The sequence below is a fragment of the Bubalus kerabau genome, chromosome 5 (genome assembly GCF_029407905.1).
Source record: "Bubalus kerabau isolate K-KA32 ecotype Philippines breed swamp buffalo chromosome 5, PCC_UOA_SB_1v2, whole genome shotgun sequence".
Classification (NCBI taxonomy): Eukaryota; Metazoa; Chordata; class Mammalia; order Artiodactyla; family Bovidae; genus Bubalus; species Bubalus kerabau.
In genome coordinates this window covers 33,616,240-33,629,446 of record NC_073628.1, presented here as the reverse complement: position 1 = coordinate 33,629,446, position 13,207 = coordinate 33,616,240, and the positions used below count along the sequence as shown (strand labels likewise).

General features: G+C 38.0%; 1 protein-coding gene across 6 annotated transcripts in view; it reads left to right on the top strand.

Moving 5' to 3' along the window:
* The window catches only part of LOC129652613 (glycerophosphodiester phosphodiesterase domain-containing protein 4-like), a 181,747-nt gene that overhangs the window by 42,888 nt on the left and 125,652 nt on the right, over positions 1-13,207 (top strand). For 5 of the 6 annotated variants that reach the window (XM_055581388.1, XM_055581386.1, XM_055581389.1 and 2 more), the window contains one exon: positions 2,897-2,979. In XM_055581388.1, coding sequence (XP_055437363.1) covers positions 2,897-2,979 — 83 coding nt within the window. Of the gene's footprint in view, positions 1-49; positions 144-987; positions 1,066-2,275; positions 2,422-2,896; positions 2,980-13,207 lie in introns of all 6 variants that reach the window. The other variant, XM_055581390.1, reaches the window with a different exon arrangement.

The window sequence follows — 13,207 nt, the reverse complement described above, 5'->3', positions numbered from 1 at the left end:
AGCCCTGTCTGTTCAGATGTGTTCAGCCTGACTTTTGGCTTTCTCCCAGGTCTTTGCTCCCTACATACACCTGAGCAGCATAGCTATGATGGTTATTCTTTCATGGCCTTTGGCTTTCTACTTGATCCATTTGGAAGGAGAAGGTATGTTCTGTGGGTGGAACCTTGCCTGATCCTTTCAGTTCTGCCTTTAACTTCTGCACCTTACTCAGTGAAACAAGCTGGATAGATAGCCACCAGCGTACCTCTTTGAAATTCATTCAGCTTATTACTCAGTGATGCTCCTTATAGTCAGACAACCCCACATGACCTATCATAGCATTTCCCTGATCAAACCAATCTTCTTGTAAAGAGGGATTCTCCTTCTAGAAAAATAAGAATTTTCTCTCTTTTGTTACATATTGACTGTCTTGAAATGGATTGGGGTTAGGGAAAGAATAGAGGCAATTTTATTTGACCAGAATGATGGTATAAATCCCAGTTCTTTAAGTTTGTATTTAAATATTACTAGTTTCAACTCATGAACCAGGTGCAGATATCCATGGGTACATCTTAGTAACTCAGAGTAGAAGTGTGTGAGTCCCTGTCACATCTGGGAACTTCCCCAGAAGCAGAAGTGTGTGCCTCTGCTACTGGTTTCCTCTCCATTCTTTGCCCTAATATCATGGAAACAAATAAGAATCAGAGGTGTACATGAAATTGTTTTGAGAATGTAATTATCTCTCAACACCCTTACTGAGAAACCAGGAGGACCTTCTGTCTGTGTCTTTTTGATTACTGGTTAAACAAGGAGTGCTTGCATCCTACTTGTATAAAGATGCAGGCAAGAGAAAGACTAGGATTGCAGTGTTGCCCTTGTGTATTTGTATATGGGTATGTTTGTATGTATGTGTTTGTATGTAGGTGGAGGGTGAATTTTAGGAAATGTTTCTGGGGGCAAGATATTAGAAGAAGCAATAATTAACTCTTTTCTTTTCCTAAATTTTAGCTAGAATCAGAAGATACCAGATGACATGTAATGAGAGAAAAAGAAACAAGAGGTGTAATGTGCTTACAAAGTTGAGAGGTTAGAGCTGAAGATCTATGTTCAAAAGTGACATAGGTGGTAATTTTAAAACTTACAAGTGGGTAAAATTTTCAGAGGTCTAAAATAGTAAGTGGGAAATAACCAATGCTAAATAGGTATTATGGTCAGGCTCTGTGTGTGTGTGTGTGTGTGTGAGAGAGAGAGAGAGCGCAAAATACTGAGTACCTGTGGTGTCAACTCTCATATCAGTTCTATGAAGTAGATGTTAGTAGCAAGATAGCTCCATTTTCCAGATGAAGATAATGAAGACCCAGAGAGGTTAAGCAACATGTCTGAGTCACACAATTAGAAAGTAGTAGCATTTGGCTTTGAATTCACATTTCTGTCAACTACTGTCCCTTCTGGGCTTCTGCAGTGGCTTAGTAGGTAAAGAATCTGCCTGCCATGCAGGAGACTCAGGTTCAGTCCCTGGGTCAGCAAGCTCCCTTGGAGTAGGAAAATGGCAACCTACTCCAGTATTCTTGCCTGAAAAATCCCATGGACAGAGAAGCCTGGCAGGCTAGTCCAAAGGGTCACAAAGAGTTGGACACAACTGAGCAACCAAACACACATCAGCACTATCCCTTCTACTCTACCTTACTGCCTGAAATAGAGGCATTTAAAGCTTATCTTTGGCCTTCACTGGTGGCTCAGTGGTAAAGAATCCACCCGCCAATGTAGAAGATGTGAGTTTGATCCCTGGGTTGGGAAGAGACCCGGGAGAAGGAAATGGCAGTCCACTCCAGTCTCCTTGTCTGGGAAACCCTTGGATGGAGGAGCCCAGTGTGCTACAATCCATGGGTCACAAAGAGTCAGACATGACTCAGTGACTAACAAAGGCTATTTTTAAAGGGCTTCCGGGCTTTCTCAGAACCAACTAAACTCCTTTTTCTGAGAAGATATTCCTTAACAGTCCCTCTTTTTCCTTTGCTTCCCACCTCTAGTATAATTCATTCCTTTGTAAATTTACATTTGTTAACAGTAGTGACTTAATAATAGTGTTTATATTTGGATATTCCTGTGTTTTCAAATCACTGAGAGAACATAAGGATGTGAAAGAAATACAGAGTAAATCAGTGAGTCTACAGAGTTAGTGAACCCATGGACTAAGTATTTATTTGTTGTTGCTTGGGGATAGTTAGTTTCTTGGGATGGTTCTCCATTCCTATTTGCCTTTTTTCCCCCCTTCCTCCTCCTTCAACTTTTTCAGCTCTACAAGTGGCTATTGGATTGCCCTTTTTTCTTATCCTTTTGTGTCTCTATTTGCTTCCATTGGGGAATTTTTCTGCCTGCGTTCAGGAGAAGAATAAATTGGCACCCAAGCCGTACTTCTTTGGACATAGAGGTGCACCCATGGTAGGTCTGAGCATGAAGAATGTGGGCGAGTACAGGTGTGCATAGGTGTAGAGGGTGCATCAGATCCTCGGAACCCCCTGGAGAAGTAAAAGGGTTGACTTGAGATGACAAGAATAAGTAATTAATTGTAGATGTTGGATTTGAACTCACCTAATTCTCAGTCCATTTCTCTTTATTGTGTCCAGTGACATTGCCTCAGATGAGCAGAGTCCCTGAATCAGATTTGGTAGACAAGAATGTAGGCAGGTGGATTCATTTTGATATTTGGCAAAACTAATACAATTATGTAAAGTTTAAAAATAAAATAAAATTAAAAAAAAAAAAAAGAATGTAGGCAGGTTCTTTGAACAAAGAGCCAAGGGAACCAAGTTTTGCTTTCTAAAGTCCTTTCTTACTGGGCCCTGTCACTACCCTAAAAGGGATGTCAGCAGAAAAGACTGTGAGATTAAAGGCTTGATGTCCTTTTCTTCCACAGCTGGGGCCTGAGAATACCATAATGTCCTTTGAGAAAGCTGTTGAACATGGGGCCTATGGACTGGAGAGTGATGTACATATAAGGTAGGAAAGAAGGGACCAGGGTGGGAGGAGAAAAGACCAGTGGATGACTCTAGCCTGGCCCAAGCTGTAGAGAGGGCAAGTCCTGGGAAGTTTCTCCCTTATTCACCTGGCACATGTGTAGATAACACACATACATGAATCACTTCTCCTTTACAAACCACAAATCTGCACCCCTACATGCTCAATCACAGACTCATAAATCACACACTCTATATAGTCTCCACAAATAGCTCAAATTTGTGTCCCCTGCCAACATGCTTACAACTTGTCCCCCTGCCCTACCTTAGCAATCTATTTAATTAATTAATTAACATTCCCTGGGCACCTACTATATACTTCTTCTGAGTGCTAGGGAGAGGAAGATGAGTGAGATAGAGTTCTGCCCAAGAGCTGTTCCCAGCCAGTGAAGGAGACATGGCATGTTTACAAAGAACCTTATTCCTTTTATGGATCTTAACATTTTAAATAACATTTTCCAGGGCCTTTGAATAATACTTAGGCATTTTAGTTAAATGCTTTAGATGTTTTAAACTGCAATTATGCATTTAATGTGTTTTCTTTTTTAGGTATTTCAGTTTCAGTCTTTTCAGAACACTTGAGTAATTCTTACAAATCTAGCACATTAAATGTATAACTATATACATTGTTTGATATATTTCAAATCCTTTTATAAATGCGATGTGAACTTATAATCACAAATCTAGATCAGTTACTCAATTTCCTATTTTAAATTGGATTTACAAAGGTAACCTTTCCAAATTCCCTTAAAGATAATTTTACTTAAAATTTACTTAAAATGCCAAACACCCAAAGATTCAAGTACAAATATTAATAACATAGGTATGATTTTTTTGAACATACATATATTTAATTTTTCATTTCTCTACTTTGAAATGTACTTACTCACCAAGAAGACAATTAGGTCATTGAGGTTGCTTTGCCAAGTAAATATTTTGTGTTGGCCTCATTTTTTCAATTAAAATTTTTTGAATACAAAACATTAAATTTACTATGCTTACTATTCTAAGATATATGTATCAGTGGTATTTTACATATTTTTAATGTTGCGGAAACTTGAGCCAACTATCTCTGTGACTTCTTTTCATCTTGTAAAAGCTTTAGACCCATTAAACAATGATGTTCCATTCCCTCCTCACCCACCCCCCAGCCCCTAGAAACTCCTTTGTACTTTTCTGTCTCCATGATTTTGTCTATATTTTAGGTACCTCATATAAATGTATAATTCATATAGTATGTGATTTTTTTGTGACTGGCATGTCTGTCAGTTAGTCTTGTAGTCTTCAAGTTCATTCATATTTTATTTCAAAATTGCCATCCTAAAAGGATGAATAATATTCCACCGTATATATATACACTTGCGATTTGCTTTTATCAGTTTTGACACTTGGGTTGGTTTTACATTTTAGTTATAGTTAATGATGCTGCTTTGAACATGGGTGTATAAATATCTATTTGAGACTGCTTTCAGTTCTTTGGGGTATATGTCCAGAAAGGGAATTGCTGGGTTACAATGATAATTCTCTTTTTAATTTTTTGAAGAACTGTCCTAGAGTTTTCCACAGTAGTTGCATCATCTTATGTTCCCACTTACAGTGTAGAAGTCTTCTAATTTCTCCACATCTTTGCCAACGTTGTTGTTTTCTGTTCTTTTGGTCGGAGCCATCTAATGGGTGTGAAGTATGATATCTCATTATAATTTTGATTTGCATTTTCCTAGTGATAAGTGATGTTGACCATATTTTCCTGTACTCACTATCTATTTATAATCTTCTTTGGAGAAATGTCTATTCAAGTCCTTTGCCCATTTTTGAATTCTTTTGTTTGTTTTTTAGTTTACTGAACTTCATTTTTTAAAAATTGAAATACAGTTGATTTATATTGTGTTAGTTTCAGGTGTACAGCAAAGTGATTCAGACCTATCTCTCTCTGTCCTTTTTCAGATTCTTTTCTAGGGTTGTATTTTTTTGCTGTTGAGTTTTAGAAGTTCTCTCTATCTATTGGATATTAATCACTTATCAGATATTTAACTTGCAAATATTTTCCCATTCTGTAGGTTGCTTTTTTACTCTATTGATATTGTCTTTTGATGCACAAAATGTTAAATATTCATGACGGCCAGTTAGTTTATTTACATTGTTGTTGCCTGTATATTTTCATATCCAAGAAATCATTGCCAAATCATTGCCAAATATATTTTCCCCTATATTTTCTACTAAGAGATACATTGTTTTAGTTTTTACATTTAGTTCTTTGATCTGTTTTGAGTTTTTGTATATGATGTTAGGCAGTGATCCAGTTTTATTCTTTTCATGTGAATATCCAGCACCATTTGTTGAAAAGATTGTTATTTTTATTTCTGTTGAATGGTCTTGCCACCCTTGCCGAAAGTCATTTGACCATATATGCAAGGGTTTATATCTGGACTCTGTTCTGTTCTTTGTCTGTCTTTATTCCAGTACCCTACTGTTTTGATTACTGTAGGTTTGTAGTAAGTTTTTAATCAAGAAGTGTTAGTACTCTAGTTTAGTTTTTCCTTTTTAAGATTGTTTTGGTTGTTTGGGATCCCTCGTGATTCCATATGAATTTTAGGATGACTTTTTCTTTCTTCAAAAAATGTCATTGGAGGACAAGATAATAAGAGAGTAGGATAACCATGAGCTTGTCTGCTTCCATGGGCACACCAGAACTGCAACTACTTACAGAGAAACTATCCATGAGAATGACCTGAAGACTAGCAGAAAAGAGCTTCTGCAAATAAAGATATAAGGAAGGAACCACAATGAGACAGGTAGGAGGGGCAGTGATTTGGTATAGTTAAGACTTTATACCCCAGGGTAGGTGAGCCACAAATGCAAATATAAGTATTATCACAGAAGTTCTTCCCAAGGAGTGAGGAGTTTGAGCCTTACTTTGGGATTCCCACCTCAGAGGTCTTGCACTGAGAAGATGAGCCCCCAAGAGCATTTCACTTTGGGTGAGTAGGGTTTACTTTTGGGAGAGCCAGAAGACTGTGGGAAATAGAGACTCCATACTTAAATAGAAAACACAAACGCCCACACACTCATGAGATTCAGGGCAGAAACAGTGATTTGAAAGAATCTTTGGTCAGACTCACTTGATGATCTTTGAGAACCTTCTGGAGAGACAGGAGTTAGTTGAAACTCATCATGGACACATAGACACTGGCAGCAGTGGTGCTAGAGAAGACTCTTGAGAGTTCCTTAGACTGGCCAGGAGATCAAACCAGTAATCCTAAAGAAAATCAACCCTGAATATTCATTGGAAGGATTGATGCTGAAGCTGAAGCTCCAGTATTTTGGCCACCTGATGCAAAGAGCCAACTCATTGGAAAAGACCCTGATGCTGGGAAAGATTGAAAGCAGGAGGAGAAGAGAGTGACAGAGGATGAGAGGGTTGGATGGCATCACTGATGCAATTTACATGAACTTGGGCAAACTCCAGGAGATGATGAGATACAGGGAAGCCTGGCATATTGCAGTCCATGGAGTCATGACGAGTTGGCCATGACTTGGTGACTGAACAACAACAATCAGACACTTCTGATACAACCTTAAGCATACTAACATTCACATTTGGGAGCGGGGGCAGGGGTCTCATAATGAGAAGCCCTTAAGAAGGAAATGGCAACCTACTCCACTATTCTTGCCTGGAAAATCCCATGGATAGAGGAGACTGACAAGCTATAGTTCCTGGGGTAGCAAAGAGTCAGACATGGTTTAGTGACTAAACAGCAAGTAGCAGCAGCAGAAAGAGGAGAGAGAAGGTGTGCAGAGAATATATTTGAAGACATAATAGCAAAGGAAACAGACATCCAAGTCAAAGAAGTACAGAGAATACTGAACAGATCAAACCCAAAGAAGTTCACACCAAGAAAAATTGTAATTGAAATGGCAAAAGTTAAAGAGAAAATCTTAAAAGCAGCAAGGGAAAAGCAAAAAGTTATGTACAGAGGAATTCCTATAAGATTCTGAGCTGAGTTTTCAGCAGAAACTATGTGGGCCATGAAGGTCAATTATTTAAAATAATAAACAGGAAAAATACATAACCAGGAATGCTCTACAAACTTCTCACTCACATTTGAAGGTGAAATAAAGTTTTATCCAACCAGTCAGTCCTAAAGTAAATCAGTCTTGAATATTTACTGAAAGCTGAAACTCCAATTCTTTGGCCACCTGATGTGAAGAACTGACTCATTGGAAAAGACCCTGATGCTGGGAAAGATTGAAGATGGGAGGAGAAGGGGACAACAGAGGATGAGATGGTTGGATGGCATCACCAACTCAGTGGAGATGAGTGTGAGTAAGCTCCTGGAGGTGGTGTTGGACAGGGAAGCCTGGCGTGCTGCAGTCCATGGGGGTCACAAAGAGTCGGACACAACTGAGTTGACTGAATTGAACTAAAGGCTAAAAGAATTCAGCTCCATGAAACTAGCTTTACCAGAAATGTTAAAGGGACTGCTCTAAATGGAAAAGGCCACAACTAGAAATATGAAAAATTTGAAAGGAAAAAGTTCATTGGTAAAGGCAAATACACAGTAAAGGTAGAAGATCATTCACTTATAAAGCTAGTAGGAAGGTTGCAAGGTAAAAGTAAGAAAGTCATCGATATCCACAGTAAGTAGGTAAGGGATGCACAAAATAAGAAGATGTAAAATATGATGTCAGACCAGACATCTTGTGGCTGTGTTGTGCTTGTGAGCCCTGTAGGGCCAGGGAGGACTGATTACTGCATGGGGAGAAGGCCAACAGTGGCTTGAGGAAGGTCCTAGCCCTTCTGCACTTATGTCTGGCAGAGCTGATTTGGGACAGTGAGGCAGTCCTTCCCAGTCGCTAGGATAATCAGCTGGTTGGCCACACCTTTGAGTACACACCAAGATATTGAAAAGCCAGATGAAAAGCTCAGACTGTGGTGTTGAAACAGATTAATAAGGAACTTAATGATTTAGCCCATAAGCCTTCAGCAGTGTTTTTTCAGGTCCATTTGGTGCAGATACATTTCATTGGCAAGCCGCAATTATGGCACCCAATGACAGCCCGTATGAAGGTGGCATATTCTTTTTAACAATTGATTTTCCTACAGACTGCCCCTTCAAACCACTTACCATTGCATTTACAACAGGAATTTAACATTCAAATATTAAAAGTAATGGTAGCATTTGTCTCCTAAGATCACAGTAGTCTCCCACTTTAGCTATATATATATAATGTTCAAGCTGGTTTTAGAAAAGGCAGAGGAACCAGAGATCAAATTGCCAACATCCGCTGGATCATGGAGAAAGCAAGAGAGTTCCAGAAAAACATCTATTTCTGCTTTATTGACTATGTCAAAGCCTTTGACTGTGTGGATCACCACAAACTGTGGAAAATTCTGAAAGAGATGGGAATACCAGACCACCTGACCTGCCTCCTGAGAAATCTGTATGCAGGTCAGGAAGCAACAGTTAGAACTGGACATGGAACAACAGACTGGTTCCAAATAGGAAAAGGAGTATGTCAAGGCTGTATATTGTCACCCTGCTTATTTAACTTCTATGCAGAGTACATCATGAGAAACACTGGACTGGAAGAAACACAAGCTGGAATCAAGATTGCCGGGAGAAATATCAATAACCTCAGATATGCAGATGACATCACCCTTATGGTAGAAAGTGAAGAGGAACTAAAAAGCCTCTTGATGAAAGTGAAAGAGGAGAGTGAAAAAGTTGGCTTAAAACTCAACATTCAGAAAATGAAGATCATGGCATCTGGTCCCATCACTTCATGGGAAATAGATGGAGAAACAGTGGAAACAGTGTCAGACTTTATTTTTTTGGGCTCCAAAATCACCACAGATGGTGACTGCAGCCATGAAATTAAAAGACGGTTACTCCTTGGAAGGAAAGTTATGATCAACCTAGATAGCATATTCAAAAGCAGAGACATTACTTTGCCAACAAAGGTCCGTCTAGTCAAGGCTATGGTTTTTCCAGTGGTCATGTATGGATGTGAGAGTTGGACTGTGAAGAAGGCTGAGCACCGAAGAATTGATACTTTTGAACTGTAGTGTTGGAGAAGACTCATGAGAGTCCCTTGGACTGCAAGGAGATCCAACCAGTCCATTCTGAAGGAGATCAGCCCTGGGATTTCTTTGGCAGGAATAATGCTAAAGCTGAAACTCCAGTACCTTGGCCACCTCATGCGAAGAGTTGACTCATTGGAAAATACTCTGATGCTGGGAGGAATTGGGGGCAGGAGGAGAAGGGGATGACAGTGGATGAGATGGCTGGATGGCATCACCAACTTGATGGATGTGAGTCTGAGTGAACTCCGGGAGTTGGTGATGGACAGGGAGGCCTGGTGTGCTGCGATTCATGGGGTCGTAAAGAGTTGGACACGACTGGGTGACTGAACTGAACTGAACTGAAATATATAAGCAGCATCACATTCCATCAAATTTCATTAAAAACAGCAGCATACCTATTCTTTTCAAATGCAAATCAAACATTCTCCAGGACAGATTACATGGTAGGCCATAAAACACGCCTCAGTAAGTTTAAGAACACTGAAATTATATCAGACCTCTCTCTCAACCACAGTGCTATAAGCTTATAAATCAAATAGAAGGAAAAAACCTGGAAAACATACAAACATGTGGAGGCTAAAGAATGATACTAAACAACCAATGATTCACTGAAGAAATTAAAGAAGAAAAAAATAATATCTGGAAGCAAAATGAAAAAACAGTGATCCAAAATTTTTTTTTTCTGTTTCTTTCTTTTTTTTTTAATTTTATTTTATTTTTAAACTTTACATAATTGTATTAGTTTTGCCAAATATCAAAATGAATCCGCCACAAGTATACATGTGTTCCCCATCCTGAACCCTCCTCCCTCCTCCCTCCCCATACCGTCCCTCTGGGTCGTCCCAGTGCACCAGCCCCAAGCATCCAGTATCGTGCATTGAACCTGGACTGGCAACTCGTTTCATACATGATATTTTACATGTTTCAATGCCATTCTCCCAAATCTTCCCACCCTCTCCCTCTCCCACAGAGTCCATAAGACTGTTCTATACATCAGTGTCTCTTTTGCTGTCTCGTATACAGGGTTATTGTTACCATCTTTCTAAATTCCATATATATGCGTTAGTATACTGTACTGGTGTTTTTCTTTCTGGCTTACTTCACTCTGTATAATAGGCTCCAGTTTCATCCACCTCATTAGAACTGATGCAAATGTATTCTTTTTAATGGCTGAGTAATACTCCATTGTGTATATGTACCACTGCTTTCTTATCCATTCATCTGCTGATGGACATCTAGGTTGCTTCCATGTCCTGGCTATTATAAACAGTGCTGCAATGAACATTGGGGTACACGTATCTCTTTCCCTTCTGGTTTCCTCAGTGTGTATGCCCAGCAGTGGGATTGCTGGATCATAAGGCAGTTCTATTTCCAGTTTTTTAAGGAATCTCCACACTCTTCTTCATAGTGGCTGTACTAGTTTGCATTCCCACCAACAGTGTAAGAGGGTTCCCTTTTCTCCACACCCTCTCCAGAATTTATTACTTGTAGACTTTTGGATCACAGCCATTCTGACTGGTGTGAAATGGTACCTCATAGTGGTTTTGAGGCCAAAGAACTAAATAGACATTTCTCCAAAGAAGACATACAGATGGCTAACAAACACATGAAAAGATGCTCAACATCATTCATCAGTGATCCAAAATTTATGAAATACAGCAAAAGCAGTTTTAAGACAGAAGTTTGTAGTACTACAAACCAACCTTAGGAAACAAAAATAACATAACCTTACACCTAAAATGATTTGAAAAAGAAGATCAAACACAACTCAAAAGTTAAAAATAATCATAAAGCTGAGAGCAGAAATAAGTAAAAGAGACAGAAAAAAGTAAAGCAATAGAAATAATCATTGAAAGTATGAACTGGTTCTTTGAAAAGAGATGCTAGATTGTTAAATCTTTAGCCTAACTCTTCAAGAAAAAAAAAATGAGACCTAAATCGATAAAGTCAAAAATGAATAAGGGAAACTTAATAACAAACAGCACAAAAATAGAAAGGAGCATAAGAGATTGCTATGGACCTATCAATGACTCATTAATGAATTTGGTAAAGTCTCAGGCTATGGAATTAATGCACAGAAATATATTGCATTTCTATATACTAAAAGAACTATCAGAGAAATTAAAATAATCCCATTCACAATGACATGAAAAAGAATAGAATACCTGCAAACAAGTCTTACTAAGGAGCTAAAACATGTGCACTTTGAAAATTGCAAGACATAATAAATGAAACTGCAGATGACAGAGAAGTATAGAAAGATACACCATGCTCATGGACTGGAAGAATTAATATTGTTAAAATGACCATACCAACCCGATGAAATCTACAGATTCAGTGCAATCTCTATTAAAATGTCAATGGAATTTTTCACAGATCTAGAACAAATAATTCCAAAATTTTTATGGGAACACAGAAAACGTCTGAGTACCCAAAACAGTCTTAAGATAGAAGACTCCCTCCAAAGTATACTGTAGAGCTACAGTAATCAAAACAGGATGAGGTAGGCACAAAAACACACATAAATCAGTGGAACAGAATAGAGATCCCAGAAATGAGTCCATAGTTAATATATATCCATGGAGACTAAAATATGCAATGGGGAAAGGAAAGACTCTTCAAAAAATGGTGTTGGGAAAACTGTACCACTTTCTCACACCATATACAAAATAAACTCAAAATGAATTAAAGTCTTATGCATAAGATCATAAAACATAAACTTGTAGAAGAAAACATTGGTAATGTACTCTTTGACTTAAGTCTTAGAATTTTGAAGGGAGGTCTGTTTCGTTAGGCTAAGGAAACAGAAGCAAAAATAAATGAGACAACATCAAATGAAACAAGCTTTTTCTCAGTGAAGGAAACTCAATTGAAAAAGCTGTGTACTGAATGGGAGAAGATATTTGCAAATGGCATATCTGACAAGTGATTAATATCTTAAAGTATATAAAGAACTCATACAAGTCAGCATGAAAGAAACAACCAACTAAAAAAATGGACAAAGGACCTGAATAGACATTTTTTTAAAGGAGACATTCATGTGGCCAACAGACATATGAAAAGATGTCTATATCACTAATCAACAGGGAAATGCAAATCAAAACCACAATGAGATATCCCCTCACACATGTCAGAATGGCTATTAACAAAAAGATAACAAATTATAAATATTGGCAAGGATGTGGAGAGAAAGGAGTTCTTGTGTACTGTTGATGAGAATGTAAATTGGTGCAGGCACTGTGGAGAACAATATGGAAGTTCCTAAAGAAATTAAGCATATAAATACCATATATTCTAGCAGTTCCACTTCTAGTTGTATATCTGAAGAAAATGAAAACACCAGTTTGAAAAGATATATGCCCCACTGTGTTCACTGTAGTAGCTTTATGTACAACATTCAAGATAAGGAAGCAACCTAAGTACCCATCAATAGGTGATTGGATAATGAAGAAATGATGTGTATAAATGTACAGTATTTCTCAGCCATAAACAGAATGAAACTAGCCATTGGTGACATATGTTTGTACCTAGAAATAATTATGCCAAGTGAAATGGAACAAGCATAACCAAATAGAAACAGAGTTATAGATGCGGAGAACAAACAGATGGTTGCCAGAAGGGACGAAGTTTGTGGAGAGGAGAGAAATAGGTGAAGGACCTTAAGAGGTACAAGCTTTCAGTTACAAAACAAATAAATCACAGATATGAAATGCAAAGTGTGGGGAATATAGTCATGTAATATCTTTGGTGACAGATGACAGCTAGGCTTAGTGGTGATCATTGTTAAATGTACAGAAATATCAAATTACTGTGTAGTCTACCGAGAATTAATATAGTTGTAGTTCAGTTATTCTTCAATTATATTTCAAAAACAAGCAAGCAAACAAAAACTAAACAAACTCATAGAAAAAGAGGTCAGATTTGTTACTAGAGACAGTGACTAGATTTGTGACTCAGAGACAGGAGTGGGTGAAATTGGTGAAATGAGATGAAGCAGTCTTTCAGTTACAAGACAAATAAATATAGGGATGTAATATGTAACATGCTAAAGATAATTAAGGAAAAATATTTTTTTATTTTCTTAATGTTGTATCTAGTTCTTCCTCGATGGCTCAGTGATAAAGAA